This window comes from Echeneis naucrates, chromosome 7, assembly GCF_900963305.1.
Source record: "Echeneis naucrates chromosome 7, fEcheNa1.1, whole genome shotgun sequence".
Taxonomy (NCBI): domain Eukaryota; kingdom Metazoa; phylum Chordata; class Actinopteri; order Carangiformes; family Echeneidae; genus Echeneis; species Echeneis naucrates.
This window is the reverse complement of record NC_042517.1, coordinates 13044307-13064651: the sequence shown is the minus strand read 5'-3', so window position 1 is coordinate 13064651 and position 20345 is coordinate 13044307. Positions and strand designations below refer to the sequence as shown.

At 38.9% G+C, this 20345-nt stretch overlaps 3 protein-coding genes across 6 annotated transcripts; 1 reads left to right on the top strand and 2 right to left on the bottom strand.

The window, feature by feature from the left end:
* Nucleotides 1-971: 971 nt before the first annotated feature.
* Nucleotides 972-9604, bottom strand: b4galnt1a (beta-1,4-N-acetyl-galactosaminyl transferase 1a). Its single transcript, XM_029506459.1, has 11 exons — nucleotides 9500-9604; nucleotides 7563-7777; nucleotides 7271-7453; nucleotides 6293-6399; nucleotides 6152-6189; nucleotides 5898-6078; nucleotides 5185-5277; nucleotides 4890-5077; nucleotides 4542-4682; nucleotides 1862-2099; nucleotides 972-1745 (listed from the first exon to the last, which is right to left on the bottom strand). Exons 1-11 carry the CDS (start codon nucleotides 9566-9568, stop codon nucleotides 1534-1536), a joined length of 1665 nt encoding a protein of 554 aa, XP_029362319.1. The 5' UTR covers nucleotides 9569-9604; the 3' UTR covers nucleotides 972-1533.
* Nucleotides 8947-17859, top strand: c1galt1la (core 1 synthase, glycoprotein-N-acetylgalactosamine 3-beta-galactosyltransferase 1, like a). Of its 4 annotated transcripts, none has more exons than XM_029506460.1 (5): nucleotides 13019-13165; nucleotides 13475-13577; nucleotides 14025-14279; nucleotides 14838-15502; nucleotides 17082-17859. In XM_029506460.1, exons 3-5 carry the CDS (start codon nucleotides 14069-14071, stop codon nucleotides 17424-17426), a joined length of 1221 nt encoding a protein of 406 aa, XP_029362320.1. In that variant the 5' UTR covers nucleotides 13019-13165; nucleotides 13475-13577; nucleotides 14025-14068; the 3' UTR covers nucleotides 17427-17859. The 4 variants fall into 4 exon arrangements, with proteins under 4 accessions (XP_029362324.1, XP_029362320.1, XP_029362322.1 ...); XM_029506462.1 differs by having other exon boundaries at nucleotides 13461-13577; XM_029506464.1 differs by lacking the exons at nucleotides 13019-13165; nucleotides 13475-13577 and adding an exon at nucleotides 8947-8998.
* Nucleotides 17860-18382: 523 nt separating this feature from the next.
* On the bottom strand, nucleotides 18383-20060 carry tac3a (tachykinin precursor 3a). The gene is made up of 7 exons (XM_029507110.1): nucleotides 19993-20060; nucleotides 19473-19588; nucleotides 19287-19386; nucleotides 19064-19093; nucleotides 18917-18970; nucleotides 18699-18765; nucleotides 18383-18513 (listed from the first exon to the last, which is right to left on the bottom strand). Exons 2-7 carry the CDS (start codon nucleotides 19572-19574, stop codon nucleotides 18495-18497), a joined length of 372 nt encoding a protein of 123 aa, XP_029362970.1. The 5' UTR covers nucleotides 19575-19588; nucleotides 19993-20060; the 3' UTR covers nucleotides 18383-18494.
* Nucleotides 20061-20345: the final 285 nt, after the last annotated feature.

Below are 20345 nucleotides of genomic sequence, written 5' to 3'. Positions count from 1 at the left end.
GAGTAATTGGAGTGGATGAAATCCGGCTATGTCGTGCGATTACGCATGAATTCGCGAGATCTCGAGAGTCCTCGCGACTCCCGCTGTCCGTCAGACCCGCAACTGTCTCTATTTCCCGCTGTTGAAACCAAACACGTCCGGCCCCTCCTCCTTCTTCCTTTGCGTGTGTGACGTCAGCGCGTTGTGCTCTATAAAAATTTAACGATTCCTCGAGGCAGAAAAAATTCCACGATAATTTTTTTTGTAATCGAGGTACTCGAATTATTAAAGGACTCGTTTCAGCCCTAGTTTAATGTCTCATTGCACTCTGAAACGGAAGCATAGTACAAATAAGAAATTGGGAGTTAAAAAAGAAATCATGGAATCAATTTTGTAGACCAAAACGTACTCCAAACTTTTGACTCAAAGTAGCCACCTTTGGCAAGTTTACACACAGCTGAACACACTTTGGGAATTCTTTCTATAACAGAAATCAAATATCAGATATTAAGTCTGGAGACTGTGCTGGCCACGCCATGTTTTCAAGTTTACCATCTTGTTCTTTTTTTCTTGAGGTAGTTCGGGTCATTGTCTTGCTGTCGGATGAAACCCTGACCAGCTGAACGCATGCCAGAGGGTATTTCATGGTGCCTCTCACTCTGTCTCACTCCATGTTTGACAGTTGATGCCAAACACTGTGGATCTCTTTCACGTACTCAACAGCGTACAAAGATCCTGCGTGATGAACCGAAGATTTCAAATTTTGATTCATCAGTCCATAATACTTTCATCCAGTCTTCAGAAACTGAAACTTAGACTTGCTAACTGCCGCCACTATTTAGCTGCAGCTTGAAGTTGTTTTCCTGTGAGCCACCTGTCACGCAAGCTGTTAGCTCTCAGAAACTAATTCTCTGATTCATTTGTGGCTTTGGGTATAACAGACTTGAACAGCTTTAAATTGTTAACCTATTTCATGTTCCCTGAAAAAGGCCTTTTTGTATAATTCTGAAATGTTTTTGCAGTTTTGGGTAACCTTACTTTTTTTTTTTTTTTTAACTTCTGGCACTTCAGCTCTTACCTTTGTACTATTTCAAGCTAATCAGTGGACTTGAACAACTTGAATTGCAATAAATAACTGGAAAAATTGGGGTGTTCTAAAGCTTTAGACCAGAGTCGTTTGCAACCATCTTAAAATATTTTACACCTAATAAGCAAGTCTACACCTGCTCTATATGTAAAGTGCCTTGATGTAACTTTGTTATGATTTGGCACTTGACAAATAAATCTGATTTGATTTGTAAGTAAGCTTAAAACATCTCCTGTTTGAATGGCTATGAGCACATTTGGATTTTCATTATATAGCAATAATTGTGGTCAGTTTTTTTTTTTTTTTTTTAAATAATTGTCCAGCCAGTTAACAAACAAACAAACAAACGAACGAGCAAAAAAAAAAAAAAAAAAAATCATACTGAACAGTACATTCTTGGTTTTGGAATTAATGTTGCATTTTTTCCTGATATTACGACAACAAACAGATTGTTGGGAACACTGGTTTCACTGACTTGTCATGCACTTGAACCTGTTCTTGAAGTAGAAGACTTCATTGTGAACAGCACTGTCAGCAGTGGAGGATGAGTAACGGAATTTCTTGTAGGCCTTCTGGTCTTCTGTTTGTCCCCAAGGTAGTTTTATCTTTGATGCATGGCTTACAATGACATCACTACAGGAGCCAATGTGGAGGGACCCCAATGCGTCAATGAAAAACTCTGCAGAAAGAAAAGAAAATGTTTTTTCTACATTTTCCCCGAATCTGTTCTCCCTTTTCAATTAGAAACAACTCAGCAGTGTCAAAACAAAAGATATCAGCTTAAACTGGACTCACCCAGATGACCTTTCCGTGCCAGACGGGGGTTAAAGCCCACATGTCGCACCTTCTCTGTTCGCCCCATGAAGAAATTTATTACAGCGTCAGCTACCACGCAGTTAGGAAATCCCTCAATCACGTGGTAGGAGCCCTTCCTGATATGCAAACAGTCGCCCTGCTCCCCTCCCTCTTCCACTGATATAGTGTGACGATAAGTTGCAGTGTACCCTGTCACCTCTCTCACCGCACCACCTACCTGAGGCCAATAAGGCAGCAAAAACATACACAAGAAACAAGAGTGTTTAGAATGTAATACAAATGAGGAAAAGACAACAAAAGCTGACTCAAATTATATTGAATTCTAAATATAAACAGTATTAACCAGGAGGGGTGGGAATCTTTTACAATCATGATTCGATTTGATTCAGATTTTTGGGACTATGATTCGATTCAAAATCGATTTTCCATCCAAACGATTTGATTCATAATGATTTCTGCTTCAATCTATAGGTGTGCAAAGGATCCTCAGGATCTACTCCAGCTTTGCAAAACAGAGTGACAAATGGAGGCATTAAAGTGTCTTTTTCACATTCATTAACTTTTAACCATTTTTAGATTAGATGCTTAGATGGAATTGTTGCATAAAAGCAATATCACATATTGCTTAAGTTACAAAAATAAAAGTGTTTCTTTCTCATGTCAAGCTCGGTCTTCCCGGGCATTCGGTAAATAGGGCCCTATAAAATCCGCGATTACGGAGTCACGGAATTAGACATTAAAAACAGAATTCATTATGAACACAGAATAACAGAACTGGCCGACATTTTACATAAAGGTTTTTTGGGAGAGGGGGGGTTCGGAATAAAAAGGAACATATCCGCTCCGGGGGGATCACTAATTATGCACACCCCCCACCAGTGAAGCAGCCGTCTGAGTGCTAAGTGATAAACAAAAATCACTCACTGACATCAACACAAAGAGGTTGACTATCATGTACTTCAATGGAGATGCGAGTAATTGGTGGAAAACCAAAGAGCATGGGGAGAGAAGAAATTCAAAAGTTTATCGTGAATTTGATATTTCCACCAAAGTTGTGGAACGTATGTTTCATTGTTTTATTGTTGTGTTTTTACTTAAATGTGTGGAAGCATTAAAGTTTTCAGGCATAACTGAAGAAATTGTCTATATTTCATTATATAAAACAGTGTCTAATGGTTAAATTTGCGTAAAATGCTAAAAACTGAATTCTCAAAAAAAAAAAAAAAAAAAAAAAAAGAAAAACGAATATGGGAAAATTTTAAAACAAGCAAGGACAGGGCCGGTTGAATCTCTTTCCTCCATTATTGTAGTTTCCTCCTTGTTTTGGTGCTTACCACACATGCATATGTACCAGTAAATTTTATATCGCATTCATTCATTCATTCATCTTAAACTGCTTTTCCAGTCCATGGCAACACACAGAGACAGAGAGAGACAAACAACTGCTCACATTCAGTCAGCAACCAACCTTAAAGAGATGTCTTTGCATGCATGAATGAAATTAGCGTGGGCAGGGGAAAACCACACAGGCACAGCAAGAGCATGCAACACTTTTCACCACTATAACAATATGTTGACCACATTTTAGATCACAAACCTTCTATACTCTACAAAATCACATTTTCCAGATACTTTGCAAACAAAGGACCCCCGCTGTTATCAGCAGCTGCAAAGGGAAGTGGACTGAAATACAGACGCGCCTTATACAAACAAATGCATTGCACTGCATTGGCCTGGTCGATCAATTACAGGGAAGTTCGTAAGTACTTGGCCAACGACAAATTTGTGAAGCTTGGGCAGTTAAAAGGCATTAAATACATTGCCACCATTTTTCAAATACTGACAACAGGACAAGGGATGGCTCTGTGGCACAACACTGTTTCTCGCGCTGGTTAGCGTGAAATACCGGCATTTGCGCAGCTGATGGGCGTATTAAACGTCATAACGTGGCATCACGGCACAGTATTTATTGGAAATGTAGGAATCACTGCCAGAGGTACAAATGACTGAGAACAAAACAGCCTAGAGCAGTGATCCTCACTATCCTCACAAAGTCAAGGGGAGAGCCACACGGCTTTTACACGGAACACCTGATGTTTGACTGCTCATCCCCTCTACGGCATCTTCATGTTGATCTTTGTTTGCTGCTTCCTCAGACTCTAATATCCTCACTGTTCGTTACAAGGTTGTGCGTCTGTCCACCCGGTTTGTGCCCTTTTTAAAATTAGAAATCGATCAATTTTGCACCCACATCTCACGCTGGCTAGCGGCGCTACAGTGACGTCACCAAGTGTGACGGTGTTGGAAACAATGCCGTTAGCATGCTGCGTTGCCAGGTTTGTCAGTGAAAGGAAAAGTATGATGCAAATGTTTGTAGTGCAGTGTTCACTGAATATTTATGTAGGACATTTGAAAAAAAAAAAAAAAAACCACCCTAACCCACCAATTAAAGCCACGCAGCCACGCAACGAGTATCTCTGGTGGGGAGTATATCTGACAACACGACTGCCTCATGCATCCCCAGCCAAACTGGCTAGTAAGTTTTTATCGACACTCGCCAAAATGAATTTTAACCCACATTTGGCGGGTTGTCGGGTGTTTATTTAAAACCCTGGATGTATGTAACACACATGGCATTGTATCTGTACATGCATCTCACCAGATCAAGAGTAGTCTTCTCTAAGATGTCTACCATCTTCTCCAATTTGGTGTTTGCAGTGAAGATGAAGTCATCATCCACCCAGAGAACATACTTGGTGGTGACTTGAGACACAACCAGGTTTCTTCCTGCAAACCAACCCTGTATACAGACGGCCAACACAGGTCAAAAGCTATTTCCATTATTCACCTGTTTGAACAAGAATGTGTAGGACCCAAGTCTTACAGACAATTCTTAAATCCAAAGACAAAATGGCTGATACTCTACAAATGATCTCACTGTATAATGTTTCAGAACAGCTCCCTGTGGCACACACTGATCACAACTCCATAGAGACATAGTCCTTACCTTTCCAAAAGGCATGATGTAATGCTCAATGTTAGGCCCCGTCACTGGCTGAGGGTGTTCGTTATCATCCGCTATCATGATGGTGACAGTGGGATAATACTGCCGTATGCTGTCAATGAGATCTTTGAGTTTGTCATAGCGTAGAAAGGTCTTGGTGGTGATGGTAACGAGAGCACTAATATTGTACTCTAAATGGGGAAAAAAAAAACAAAAACAGACAAACAACAAATGTGTTCTCATGAGGCATTTAGACTCTGTGAACAAATTAAACTTATTATGACTGCTGACCACAAACCTCTTTGATTTCCTGAGTTGTAAAGAGTGGGGATTGTTCCATGTCCAACTTTAATGGTGAAAAATGACTGGTGACTTTTTGTCGAGAACTCAACTGCAGATCAAAATAAACGTCAGTTAGAAAGAGTAAGTGTCTGTTCATAACTACTGCTCACTATTCCTTCCTTACTAACACCATGCATCCGTCCTGTCAAAAATATATGAGCGAGCTGTGAGCCACTGATATCAAAACTCAAACACCCTTAGCTTGCATAACATGTCTGGCTATAAATAGAAAAGTGACGAAGGGGAACAGTGGCTGCACTATTGCACTTATTCAAGGTTGCATATTCATGTTGATCCTGTTTTGATGGTTACAGGTATTTACATAACTGAAAGGGTAATATGTTCATTTTTACAGAAGGAGTTGTTCTGAACTGGAACACTTTCTCACTTGGTTTCTGTCTTTTGTGGGAGATTTATTTGGCACGAGTCATGTCTGTCATGGCGCTGTAATGCTTATCTGCACTTTATATTTACATAAAGTGTAACCATTTTGGAACTTTCTGTAAGTATTGCACATCCAAGCTGAGTGAAGCAATTAAATTGTGCTGTAAGCTTTGCTAAACAAATAGGAAGCCATGAGGTAGTAATATTTGGTATTTTGAGTCGAAGCTGAACAGGTAAACGTGATAATTTTTTAGGTTGAAGAGAGTATCCAGAAAATAATTTTACCTGTATCTGCTGTCTTTGGATGGAAAATCGTGTTACTATAGGTGACAAACTGCAGTTGCCTGTTCAGAGCAGAGAGAAGTGGACTTGACAATACTATGTGCTTCTCTCCTTCTCCTTTGACAGAGACATGGTCCACTGTGGCAGCAACATCAAAAGTCCCAAGTTTTGCTGTCAAAGACACCTGAAGGCAAAATCATTTGTATTAAAAGGAGTACATTTCGAGCCCAGTGAAAAAATAAAGACGAAATAATTACTGTATGGTTTGATCCTGTTTCTTCTTTAAGACCCAAACCTGTGAACAAAGAGGATTATAATCAGGGATATTAAAATTAGATGAACCAATAGTATTAAAGGAGGTAGTAATTAAAGTAATTTCATGTTAAATATGCTTTTACCAGGGATGATGATTGTTTTGAGGGGTCTAACCTCCACGCCCTGGGTAGGATACTGAAGAGGACTGTTGGCGTCGGCTACAATGAGTACATCGGCAGGACTGAAGGACCTTTAGACACAAAGCATATTGACAAGAAGCCTTGCTGTATTGTTCCATCGCTGTGTTATCCTTACCATAATTTTTATATTCACAGAACAAAACTAGCATCATACAATTATATATTTCAATATTAGGGGTGTGTGAGAGAGCTAAATACAAGTTCCTTAAAGAGTCTGACAAAGTTGTCTTCTTCCTGTTCAGCACCAATGTTGCTTGAGACCAGAAAGCTATTTTCCATCAGGAAAATATGTTGTAATAGTGACTTGAGGAACACCCTGCCATGGTAAATGGTAAGCCAAGATTTTCTGCCCTCAGTTTTAGTGCAGTATAGCGAATCCTTCCATGTGACTATCGACGCAATACGCATTCAGGCAATCAAAGCTGAAGCAAGACACTGGTAAAGGAGACTAGTAAGAGAAAAAACATTTGAGCAAGGCCTTTAAAAAAAACCTCAACCACAGTATGTTGAAATATTACATCCATAGTAACAGTAAAAAAAAAAAAAAAAAAAACAGAACTATTCCCACTTGATACTTCCTCCTTTATGGCTACACCTTCCATTTATGACCAACCCTCATTTCCTACAGACTCCCTACAAAGGTCAAGCTGACAGTTAAGTGTTACACAAGTATTACTGGCTCTGTGATGACACTGACGCTGATATTTTGTATAGTTATAGTTTTGGTTGGCGTGTGTCTATTTTCTGTGTGTTTGTCTTAGGTGTATAATTTAATTTGCAGCTAATGTAGTACACAGTAATGCAGTATGGTGTGTTGTGTTAATGTGTAGTGATGTGTAGTATGACCAATGGGGATCTTAAACCCGTAAATCATGAAGAAACAATGTTGACAGTTTGAATTTGTCACCAATAAAACCGTACCTTCCCTGAAAGCTGCTGTACTCCTCAGCTCTGTGACGTTTAACACCTTTGGGGTCAGGATGGGACTCTAAAAATGCTTTATCCAGATTGTGGGCCCAAATACGTGGGTTGATCAGATCGGCGAATGGAAGTCTAAAAGTCTCCTTATCAGCCACACATACACACGTATTTTGAGCCAAATGACTGTTAAGACAAAAACATTTAAAAAAAGGCAACAAATTAATGAGGATAATACAGAGATATTCAGAGCAGCATTTAGGCAAAATAACGGCCAAACAAATAGATAGCACACCTCGCTACTTCCTCTTTTATATGATAGGGTACATCGCTGTAGGCACCTGCGATGTCTCGAATTTTCCCTTCAAAGATTTTCTTCATCGTCCCCTCCTGTCTTGGCCGTATATCAACTTCAGTGCTGAACGAAGGGCACTGAATATGAAACAAGGCTAGCAGCCCAACAAAGATGACGACAATCAGTCCAAGACACTTCTTTGAAGTTTTACGCATCTATAATAAAGATCAATACAAATGTTAAAATGGCATACAATTAGGTCTCACTGGATAAGTAAAAACATAAATTATACATGTCAAAGGCATAAGCATTGTTCTTCACTTGGATGTTAAAAACTAAATATGACTGGACAAATTTACATGACTTTTCCGGCTTGTCAACACTGACTTCAAATTCAAATGGAGCTGCCTCATTCCACTGCAGGCTAAAAAACTAAAATGTTAAAATAACAGGATATTCTTAGACCTCAGAACATGAAAAGGTCAATACTAACCAAATTGGGGGTATGAGAACAAGAATGTATGTCACATCATCCTGCCAGTGCACAAATTAAAACACTGGAAATTTGAGAAACAGCAATACACCACTACATCTGTTCATAAATGATCATCTACTGCTAATTTAATTTTGATTTATGAGTGTTTGAATAAAGATTGTTATAACAAGCTAAAACTTTCATTGAATTCAGATGTTTATTAGATGTTGGTCACTGTAAACGTTGAGGGGAGGTGAAGAATAGACCTTCATCTCAAACAGTCTGTAAATTTTGCGGTTATTCTCCATTCTCGATTATTTCTAATTTAAGGACCAATTGAGACGTTCTCTGTCATCCACATCCTGCTAATCGACTCAAGATGGCGACCACATTCACAACTTAACCATTTACATTCATCTGAGGAAGGTTCACAGTCCTGCTATAAATCTTCCCTTCACAAGAGCTACCATGTTCAAATTCTACTGACTTAATGTTATGTTCATCCTACAGAGTGTACTATGTAACTGCAGCTACGTTAGTTGTCAGTGTACGGGCTTTCTGCTATACTGGTTGCTTAGTTTTCATGGTACAGTTGAGATTTCTTAGTTACTTTGGCTGAACAGGAAGGTGGGGGAGCACACAGCTAAACGAAACCTTGCAACAATCCTCAGTAATTCTGCTCTTATATCTTATATCTACGAGCGCCACTGTCCCTGAGCTGATAAATGCATCTCAACGCTCCTTCCTTTTTTTTTTTAAATTGCCCAGCAAGATGAAACTCATTTCAGCCTCCAGTTTTGTCCTTTTTCCTAAATGAGAGTAGACTTACTATGGAAATCCGCAAAGCTTAATCTCAACTTCAAGGAACTTTACTGTTGCTTACTAGGTTACTTATTGTGGCTACTGATACTGGACCAAAAGCAAGAACGCTTCACTTTTCAGTTGAATTACAAGCTCAAAGGTAATTTCAAAGTGATATTACATTCAATGTTGTCATGTTTGTAATTTCATTGTAAGAACCAGACTTGATCATTGTTACTTTGCTCAACTATTTGTTGGACCTAACGTTTGTCTGTCAAGATAAACAAACTTTACAAGAAACAACATTAATTATTTGTTATTTAGAGGTTATTTAGAGGTTCTTTTCTTGCGTTAATGGCTGAATGCCTATTCATGAAACGGACAGCTTCAATATACATATTAATTCAACTCATTCATAAAGAAAAGTCGAGAATTGGAATCAGATATTAAACTTTGAAAGAAGTCCATAACTTTCTACCGAAGTTGATCTTGTTAAACCAGAAAATTCTTCGCCCACATATTCCTACAGCCTTCCAAAATGACGCACACAGCTCTGCGGTGTTCGCACAGAGGAGCTCAGAGGAAACAGACAACTCTTTGGTGGAAGCACTCTGCTTACTAGTTAACAAATAGACTGAAGAAGACTGGTGACTTGCCTTACTTCTGCTGTCTCCTTGAAAGAAATCCTCTTATTTCTCGAACCTTCAACTGCAGTCAAGTTGGCCGTCATTAGTGAAGCCCCCCCAAGCCAGTCTCAGGTTATAACATTTCTTGCGCCTCTAATGGAAAACACACGGTAGTGGCGCTGAAGGCAGTCAAAACGACATAAAAGGAAGAGAACTCGTTCCAACAAGCCAAGTGACGTGGTTTCATCAAGTATTACACTGAAATGATGACATCGTCTAAATATTACGCGATTTATGGTCATGACTTGTTAAAGCCAGGCACATAAAAATATGTATGTATTCTGTACAGTGTATCCCATCGCTTTGTTATTTCCTCATATTCAAGCCTGTTCCAATGATTTCCTTCCAAGATATTTTTCATGGGGGTATTGTTCAGACTGACTCTGACGGAAGTTTTCAAAATTTGTTTTACTGGAACTTTTTTCCTCTTAAAATCCTTTGAAAAGCCATTAAGCAATATGATCACATTAGATTAGATTAGAGTTGCCTTTATTTGTGCCACAATGGGGAAATTCACAGCGTTGGCAGCAGCAGCACACATACACAGACACGCACATACTGTGGATTCAAGGCACATAAGAAGACTACTAAAAAAACGGGGGGTGGATTTTATATATATATTTTTTATTTATTATTATTATTATTATTATTATTATTGTTTGTAGTATATGGAAGAATATTACAAACAAGTCAGCAGCTGTGCAAAAATGTACATTTTTCAAATGTGTAATTAGAGTTTTAAAAAGCTTGTATAAGGACCTTTTCAGCCTAGCTGTTAGTCTGTGACCAACTTCCCAGAAAAAGATGCATAGTAGAAGTTACACAGGATAAGTTGGCCTTCCCTCGGGTGGTGCACAGGCTGGTCCCAGCCTCTTGGCACATGACGACGTCCAATCCAGTGAGATGAGATCCTTTCTTATCTCCCTATTCTTCCTCCTGTGTCTCACACCACTGAACTTTCTTAACCTTTATGTGATATTTTCCTCCATCTGCAGTTTTCTGTTTTGCACCGCTAATCTCAACTTGAAGAACATTTTGGGATTGAGTATCTCACTGGAAAACAGATGAACTTTTCCTTTCTAATTCATGACCTACCTCTTTGTGTTTGGTCTTCACACAGTGTAACTTATTCTTTTAACCCTCTTTAATCACTGACTTTACATTTCTTTATGAGCACAATTGCAATTGCAAGTGTAATAAAGGTAATTAGAGCGTAAGCATAACAAAAACCTAACAATATACTAGGTAAAAATAATATATACAAGAGAAAATGAATACAGATGTAAAAATAAATATGGTGCAGTTGTGATGGGATGGTAAGGAGGGTGTTATTGCACTGGTCCAAGAAAAGGCTACGATTCGTACTGATGTCTAGTTTTCAAACTTTATTTCTCTTCCTCCACTGACAAGGTGACGAACCATAAGACACTGTGAAAACTAAAGATAAACATAAAGGTCTGTGTGAGTCCATTGAGGCCTATACAACACATTTCACTCCGTGCTCTTGGATATATTTCAAATGGTCAACCAGTAAGATACAACTGAAGCAGAAGTATATTCTTCTTTTTTTTCTTATTCTTTATTCTTTTCTTTTTATTTTTACTCAGAACTAACTTCTATAGTTTCATTATCTAACCCATCAACCTGTCTATCAGACCCAGTACCAACTAGCCTCTTTAAAGACATTTTCTACTTAATTGAGCCCTTCATTCTGGATCTGATTAATTTGACTTATTTTTGATAGTGTAGTTGATAGTGATAGTGTAAACAAATTTACACTATTCAGAATAATGGTCTTAAATAACACATTATCATAACCTGTTTCATAGTCAGCTCTTGTTGCGATTGTTCTGTTTTTGTTTTTTTTATTATTATATGGGCTTATTATAATGTTATAATGGGGAAATGGAACAATCACTTCGAGGTTTTAGAGGTGATTTTAAGTACAATCAAATGAGACTTGCAAAACTGCAGTCAGAGTTAGCCTGAACAATACCCCAGAAAATTGTTTTATGAAGGTTTGAAATTAGGAAATAACAAAGCGATAGGATACACTGTACAAAATAATTCAAAAGTTTGAAGGTTTACAAATTCATCCTAAATGTAATATTTAGACCATTCTATCATTTGAGCACGATGCCTAAAATGACACAAAATCACTTTGCATGCTATTGAAAGATTTTGATTCTTTTAATCTAATTTTCACTGCATTTGTACCACTATCGTTTGTTTTCCAATAGAGGTGCAAGGAATTTTACAAGCTGAGGCTGGCTTGTACTGACTCCACCGATGCGGGCCTACTTGACTGCAATAACTTGAGGGTGTGTCATTTTGCTCATAGGTCCAAAGTTAGCTGAGCAGCACATCCACTCCTCTTAAGGCCATACTGTGGGCTTGGACATCACACAGAAGCTGCTGTATTATCCAGATTTTAAAGTCCACTGCACCCTCTTGGGGCTTTATGAATAATACTGATAGTCCAAACACATATGTCAAACTAAAGGCTTAAACCTGGACTCATCCAGTGGCCATCCCCATGCAAACATGTAGATCATTTACATGTTTGACTAGGCTACAGCAAATAAGGGCAGCCTCACTTAGTAGTGCACCTTTTGTTGCTGTCCAGGCTTCTACTTGCTTCTACTTGCCCTTCATTTTGCAGAAAAAAATTGCTTTCAAATCCGTCTGCGCTGCAATCATTTGTGTCCAAGCTGACCTTAAACTAGCATTTTCATGACAAAGTAAGTGTGAGGTCTCCCAACTACAGTAGCTTAACAAAGTAGGTGTGATAGGAACATATTAAATCTGTAAGTATGCACATGTGGCTTGAGGGAAGAACCCTCAAGTACCTTAGTGTTGGAGATAATGCATACTGGAGGTAGAACAAAGCACAAAATGTTTTTCATCCTCTCAAAGGTCTCCCACATATGAAATAAATTCTTGTGCAGAATATTTTATTACAAATGTGATTTAAATATCAGATATTATGGCTGATGATGAATGTACAAATGTCATTTACTTTAAACCATACAGGTGCCAGGTTTTTTGCAGATAGTTTGTTTATCTGTTTGTTTTAATGAGGATAGAAATGTAGAAAATGCTACCCATTTAATATCAAAGTAATACAGTTACAATGTGGGTAAAATTAATCACGAGTTTGTGCTCCAGCTGCTCAGACAGTCTAAGGCCCTGAAGAAACAACACTTCACTGCACAGCATGAGCTTTTTTTTTGTTTTGTTTTGTTTTGTTTGTTTGTTTTTTTAAGTTGTGGTCGTATTTGCCAGACTAACACTACACAGTCTTTCTGCTCATCTTTCAAATGACACTTCAACAATCGTAATGAACTCGTTCGGTATTAATGAAACTGTTATCTGATTGGGCTTCTTCCATATCAAACAAAGTGAAAAAAGACTTCCTGTTGACGTCACCACCACGTCAGCCAATCAGAGGCCGCGTGCTCGCAGCTTTCCCCTGGCTGCAGAAGAATGCGCAGTATTTCACCAATCACCCGGTTCGGACACCAGACCGCCGACAAACCTTTAAAAGAAACGATCGGTCCACATGACCAGCAGGTGAAACACAATTGAGCCGTTCTCAGTCACTGGATTTTTCTCCCCCCCCCCGCTGCTGGAGGACGCAGGTGTGTAGAAATACAACAAGGTGTGTTGGCAAAGATTTAATTCGGCTTGGCCTTATCGCCGCCACAGTAGTCTGCCATGTGTTTTCGGCTTAAATGAATTTAATTCCTCCGTCAGGGTAACTGGATTTGCCGTCTGGTTCCATTTATCCTCACGGAGAGTAAATGTAACAGCAGCGTGGCTTTTTCGGTTAATCTTTCACATTTCTGTCCGGCTTTGGGCTCTTTAACCTCATCTGTGTTCAAAACTGACATCTTCGCATCGAATAGCGCGTATTTGGTTAATTCATCGTGTCAGCTGTGTGAAACCAGGAGGCATGACCGGTGATGTCATCAAGACAAACCGAGGAGCTTCCCCACAAACAGTGACCTGCCGAGCAGCACCGTTTTCCTGGAGCACGTTGTTTCACAGACAGTAAGTCGTCCCACTTTGAAGTTCTCCTCACAGTTTCGGTGCTCGTTTCTGTGTCGCAGCATCCACTGTGCCGTGTCTAGACGTTTAATTACTGGGTGAGTCAATTATCGCTTTTGCAACTGTGTATATTTGGAGCAAATGTTGGCGGCCGATGTTCATAATGATATCCTTTTATGATTGAAAGCGAACACCAAGAACTATTATTAGAAATTTATGGACTTTTCTGCAGCAACGGTGTGGAAATAACAATGAAAGGGCTTGGAAAACCTAAATAATACCGAGTTGAGCATCAGTCACTACACAGCAGTTCGTTTTGCAATTTTGCACTTTTTTTTTTTTTTTTAAACTAAATACAAAAAATTTACATGGAAATGTAAGCGAGGGAATTTACAGGCATATTTTAGGTTCCACTACAACAAATTGGTCCTATTGCGTTCTGGCTCTCAGTAGGTGTGCTGTAACTGGGACACATTGCTGGAGATGATGTCAAAATGAAGAGCCCAAGCTCCAGATGGGCCTTCTCCCTGGGCTTCGTAATGGGGGCCTGCAGCATCTACTTCTTCCTGCAGCAGGTTTGGTTTGAGAGGACCTACCCTGTGTTGTCAGAGGCCCAGGAAAAAGCCTCAACAGTGGACGAGAGATCAATCGGATGGATGAAAGAGGGAGCTGCTCTCATCAGCTCGCGCCACCCACACCATGCAGGTGCTCTGGATAATATATGCATGTTATATTATATTTGCATGGCATTTTATATTTCATTTATATACTTATATCTTGATTTTACATTTAAAACTGCCCATTTGCTCTGTTTGCATAAAAGATTTGAGAGTACCTACAAGAGGATCAGCTAGAAGTAGTACAAGAGTTCAAACTCCACAAGAATGTAGACATCAATTGCATGAGGAAAAGTCAGGATCATACTTAAAGACTGCCATTGTGGTTTAATGCCTCTCAGATGCACCACATCTTTCCAGAAGCATCAATCTTTCAGCCAAATGGATAGAGGCCAACCGTTGATGACGGAGGCTTGCAGAGAAACCAACCACTCACATCTGAAATCTGAGCGATATGTAGTGTGAACATGTGCGGTGCTGTGACAAAAATGTAATCCAAACAAATAGAAAAGGAACTGTCCCAAAAATGTATTTGCACACTTGCTCATATGCAACTCAGGACAGTAAAATGTTAGCTCTAAAGAGCTCCACTACAAGCTAAGTTTAAGAAGTTTAATTTGTTCTACTGTTCGCCGTGTCCTTCTAGATGAAGACAGCTTGGGGGCCAATGTGTTGTATCAGAAGGTACGCGTTCTCTGTTGGGTGATGACGGGGCCGTATAACCTGCAGAATAAAGCCCGCCATGTCAGGGCCACCTGGACTCGCCATTGCAACATAGTGGTGTTCATGAGCTCTGTGGAGGACCCAGATTTTCCAACTGTGGGACTGGGCACTAAGGAGGGCCGCGACCAACTCTATTGGAAGACCATCCGAGCCTTCCATTATGTATACGAGCATCATGCAAATGATGCAGACTGGTTTCTAAAAGCGGATGATGACACTTATGTAGTGGTGGACAACCTGCGATGGATTCTGTCCAACCACACTCCGGAGGAGCCCATATATTTTGGGAAACGTTTCAAACCTTACACCAAGCAAGGGTACATGAGTGGAGGGGCAGGATATGTACTTAGTAAAGAGGCCCTGAAGAGATTTGTGGAAGGTTTTCGTACAAAAGTTTGCACACACACCACCCCAGTAGAAGACCTGGCCATGGGACAGTGTTTGGAGAAGATGGGTGTTCTGGCTGGGGACTCCAGAGATACTTTGCATCGAGAAACTTTCCATCCGTTTGTACCAGAGCACCATCTGACTGGAAAGTTCTCCAAAAGTTTCTGGTACTGGAGCTATTGTTACTACCCGATTGTTGAGGCAAGTACTTTAATTTCCATAATGCACAACAATCTGAGTTGGGGAGGCGGGGGGGAATTGAAAGCAAGTAGATCATATTAGTACTCAAAAAATGCTTAAAAGTGGCTAATGTATTGGACTAATAGTTAAGAGTCCATTTATTCTTGACAGATCTTTTTTTTTACTGTCATTTCAAATTCCCTTGTCATATTTTATCTACTGTGAGCTAGCAAGAAAAGACAGGTGGCCAAAAAGCCTTTAAGTGCCTCACAGCATACTCTTAGTAAAAAGACAAGGTTGTTCTGGGATAACTTTTCAATTAGACAGACTCTTGGCATGGATTATTACAAAGGTGCAAATTAGGCTGAACAAAGCACAGTTGAGTGAGCCTGTGAGTTGAAAATCCCTTAATGTCATTAGTGTACATCTACACTTAAGATGAGGAAATTATGCCTTCATTTTGAAGTGCACGGTTGGACATGCATGCAATGCAACATGCTTTTTATTTTGCTTTTGATAAAGTAAACATGTAGGCATTGCTGTAAGTCACTCATCATAGGGACAATAGCTAAAGAAATGAATATTTTATTACCTGGCACATTTGCATTTTGAATCTGACCTCTAGATTGTGAATTGAAAGAAAATTAGCTCATTTTAAAGTAAGATGAATGGAGAAGACAATATCCTGTCAACAAAAGGAAAATTGGTCAGTTTGCTGGATGCAACATATTTATTGTACTCTGCAATTATAATGACACAGGCCCATTACTGAGCTTCAGAGCTGAATGAGTGACACTTTACATTCTTCTTGTTGTGAACAAAAACAGACAGACCAAGGCCAACTATGGGCTGCTCTCACGCACAGTATTTTATTTTTTTAACTTTTTAAAAAAACCTAAAAAACCCTCTGTCCTGTTGAAAGTAGTAGTTGGTGCAGGCAGATTGTATACACCACATAAAATAGTTTGTTATACAGCATTCACTCTTGCCTTTTTTTTTTTTTTTTTTTTTTTTGTGGGATTTGTTGAATAATAAAAACCTAATCCTTTAAACAGATACATCAACATTTACTCCTGTTTTTTTTTTTTTTTTTTTTTTTTTCTCCTTTCTTTTTTTTTTTTTTGAGCTGTCTAAAAAATGAAACCATAGATTTGTGGGTTGTTGTTTTTTTTTTTTTTTTGTTTGTTTGTTTTTTTTAGTGGGATTTGTTGATTAATACCAACCCAATCCTTAAACAGATACATCAAAGAATGAATAGCTTTCAGATTTTTTTAAGAATAAATTAGTACTAAGCTCCAACATTTAGGCTGCTCATGTCTCATGTCAGTAGGATTCAGAGCCTGCTGCTCGTTTTTTTTTTTTTTTTTTTTTTTTTTTTTTTTTTTGCTGAATCATGGAGGCTGCCTGATTTGGACAAATTCAATTTCTTCACAATTATTTGGGCTGAAATTTTACCACATTTGGACAATGTCATGTTTTATTTGTATGCTACTGTTTTTTTATTTTTATTTTTCTTTTAGATTTTGTAACTTTGTGTGTGTGAGACCATGTGCATATTTGTAAGTTTGCTCATATGTGTCTGCATATTATTCTTCCTCAGGGTCCACAGTGCTGCTCGGACCTGGCGGTCTCATTCCATTATGTGGATGCAGAACTGATGTACATACTGGAGTATTACGCTTACCACCTGAGAGCATATGGCTACAGGCCACGCTACCAGCCATCCGTACACCTGCGTCCTAGCTCCGGCACGCTCATGCAGACCTCCCTGACAGTGGGGTTTAAAGGAGCTCCAGAAGTGACTGATGGAAGGAACCACACAACGGCCAACTTCTCAGTCAGCAGCAACCAAACCAAAGAGGAGAAAGCAGAAGGAGAGACAGACAATCCAAGCTCACACCTCGCTGACAACAGGACTGCAGTCACACATGACAGAAGGCGTTGATTATGTGTTTCTGATGGAACTGGATGCGTGTACTTAGGTAGCACTACGACAGCTACTTTCACTCAGTGATGAGTGATGATGATTGAAAATACAACAGTGTGATTCATTGGGCACTATGAATGGCTCAGCTATTTTCAACCAAGATAAACAGCTCATTGAGCCTTATTAGATTTAGCATCAGTGGTGTAAGAGTATTTAACTTCAACATGTTGCTCTCACAGATGTGCACTTGCTGTTGTAAGAGCATTCGCATAAAATATTACTTTCATTTGTCTCACAAGCACCTGACCTGACCAAAAGTGCTGTGGCACGTGGATGAAATAAGCTTATCTTTTCATTTTATTGATTTTCATTAATTTTCATCAAAGGAGAACTGAGAGAACTTTTTTTTTTTTGCTCCATGCTTTTGATATCATAATGATAGGTTTGTTTTTTTTTTTTTGTTTTTTTTTTTATGTAATGGCAGTTTTCTTTTTTTTTTTTTTTTTTCTTCCAATAACTTTGTCCTTGTTTGCATGTTGTCTTTAATTTCCCTTTGAGTCCAGTCAGTGCTGTGTATGTGAATAACAGTAAGAAGAGCTGTGATATGTGAATGTTTTTTTTTTTTCTCCTTTTTTTGCTACCTTTGAAAGATATGAGATGCTCTGATGTAGACATGCCCACTTCAAACCTCTTTTTGAATACACTAGCTTCTGATGAACACCATATTATACAAAACTAATGGCTTCTTCTCATCAAGTTATATTACACATGACAACGCAACACTTTAGCAGGTGTGTCTGGACTTGACTGATAGCGGGAGGAAATACACCAGTGTTTTAAATTAATTAATTATGTATAAAAATTACATTTATTTTGGACTTTCAATAAACATTAACATAATAAAGAAATAATCATCTGTTACTTATAATGATGTTTTGTTTTAAGGTAAAACAAATACAATCTATAGTTTATGGTCACTTTCATAAGCCAGAAGGCAGTTTTACAGTGTGAATCATGATTTAATTACATCCATCAGAAATTTTCTTCATTGTTTGTGTTCTGTCATCTATGTAGGCAGATTTCACTCTACAGCCCCTGAAGAAACCTGCAGTAAACACATAAAAAACATTCATAGTCAGTTTTCAAAACATTAAACCTTGAACAGCAGAAATCTAAAGAAAATCTCTTGCTCAATGTAGTTTCAACCTTTAGTAGCCACATTAACTTTAATTTTTCATGTGGTAGAGATTTTGTGATGTTCTATTACTAAGAATAATAAGAGACACTGACCTCAGTCGGCACTTGTTGAGAAAAATGCCTCTCCTCTCTGGATATTCCTTTTTCCAAGGACCATTATCTGTGAAAGCTGGCAATACAAGACAGTCCCAGAAATATATATTGTCTGAATGATGAGCACTAGAGAGAACGTGCAAATCAAACCACTAGACATCCATATGAACCAAGGGGGGTATTGTGGATATCTGACTCTTGTAAATCTCCACACTTACCAGGCTCTGAGTTTCTCCTTCCCATAAGACCAACAAAAATGTCATGCATTTCTCCTAATAAGAATAATGAGAAAAATAAAGGCTTTGTTCTCCCACCAATATCAAAGGAGGAAGTCTATTCATAATATCATTAGAAAGTGCTCTTACTTTTTTGAGGTGACTCTACAGGGTTCGAATCTGATTAAAAAAAATAGAAAAGAGGAAAGGAGGTTGCAGGAGATACAGTAAAAAAAAACACAAGCAAACATGAACCAAAGTCATAATTCTGAGACATTTAAAAAATAAATCATGCCATTCTTTTTAGATGTGATATATTTTTAATCACTTCCATATTCAAACAATGTAATGAGAATGTGAAAGGGAGACTCACCGGCGTCTCTTCTGCCCATCAGACCAACAAAGCTGTCATAATCCAAATCGCTATACCTCTTCAGTAAGTTCCGTTTGAGGTTATCCAAGCCTACGGTCTGCTGAAATTAAGACAAGCACAGAAATCACACCGCGTTTAAATAATTTTCAGGATTTGGTTTTTGTCATTCCGCAGCAGGAAACCTACATCTGAAGTTGATCTGCGCGATCCGGATTCCTCGCATCCGCACAGGCTGCACCGAAGTTTCATGATGATGCACAGAGTCACTAGGAGCAATCCTCTCCTCATCTTTGAAGCACCACCTGTGCGAGGATGTTCACATTTTTATCAGCTTGCTTCTTTGTGGGCATCGCTTATAAATGGTACTTTGATCAGGACGTGTCTCGAACCTGTTGCGCTCACCTCGCTGCGTAATTGGTGCGGAAAGCGCACGATTTTAGATTTAAAGCTTTACAATATAATTAATTAAGATTAAGAAAATCTGTAAACTCATGTTTAAATGCCCTTGAACACAACCAGAGAAGAAACGTGAAATTGCAAGTAATCATTACTGTGTCATCATTAATGTCTTGCAATCCTCAAAGCAAGTGCTCCTTCTCTAAAAAAGTCTCGGTAAACCTTAAATACGCTTCTGCTTTGGAGAATACCAAATATATCAAATTAATACACTTTTCACTTTGCAAGCACTTAGTACATTTATATTTACCTGATTTCTGTGAAGTAGGTAATTTGGTAGAAGAGTGAGCTGAGCTGTGCGTCCTGGTGCGGAGTAGATCCTGCTGTGAGATCCGGGGAGGATAAATGGGGAGTCCAGCCGTTGGGGTAATAAATAATAACTGAATAGTTGCGTAACGCCAATCAGCAGCTGGAGCGTAGGTGGGTTACCAGGTCTTATATCACGTAGTCTACTTATTGGTAATCATGATGCTGAAAGCCCCCCCCAAACACATGCACACACACATGCACACACATCATAAAAGAAAGAACGAAAAAATGACAACGTCACGAGGACTCAAACACATCCCTGGACATATTTGGGTTTTACTTCAAGAGCAGGCG

Bases quoted from the DNA above. Each gene is read 5' to 3' on its own strand.
- b4galnt1a (XM_029506459.1), bottom strand. From the start codon at position 9,568: ATGACGGCCAACTTGACTGCAGTTGAAGGTTCGAGAAATAAGAGGATT. The intron at 6,190-6,292 runs GTAAAAGCATAT...CTTTGTTCACAG, and splicing joins CAAAACAATCATCATCCCTG to GTTTGGGTCTTAAAGAAGAA. The intron at 5,278-5,897 runs GTAAAATTATTT...TTTGATCTGCAG, and splicing joins TCCAAAGACAGCAGATACAG to TTGAGTTCTCGACAAAAAGT.
- c1galt1la (XM_029506464.1), top strand. From the start codon at position 14,069: ATGAAGAGCCCAAGCTCCAGATGGGCCTTCTCCCTGGGCTTCGTAATG. The intron at 14,280-14,837 runs GTGCTCTGGATA...GTGTCCTTCTAG, and splicing joins GCGCCACCCACACCATGCAG to ATGAAGACAGCTTGGGGGCC. The intron at 15,503-17,081 runs GCAAGTACTTTA...ATTCTTCCTCAG, and splicing joins GTTACTACCCGATTGTTGAG to GGTCCACAGTGCTGCTCGGA.
- tac3a (XM_029507110.1), bottom strand. From the start codon at position 19,574: ATGAGGAGAGGATTGCTCCTAGTGACTCTGTGCATCATCATGAAACTT. The intron at 19,094-19,286 runs GTGAGTCTCCCT...TTTTTTAATCAG, and splicing joins GATGGGCAGAAGAGACGCCG to ATTCGAACCCTGTAGAGTCA. The intron at 18,766-18,916 runs GTAAGTGTGGAG...CAGCTTTCACAG, and splicing joins AAGGAGAAACTCAGAGCCTG to ATAATGGTCCTTGGAAAAAG.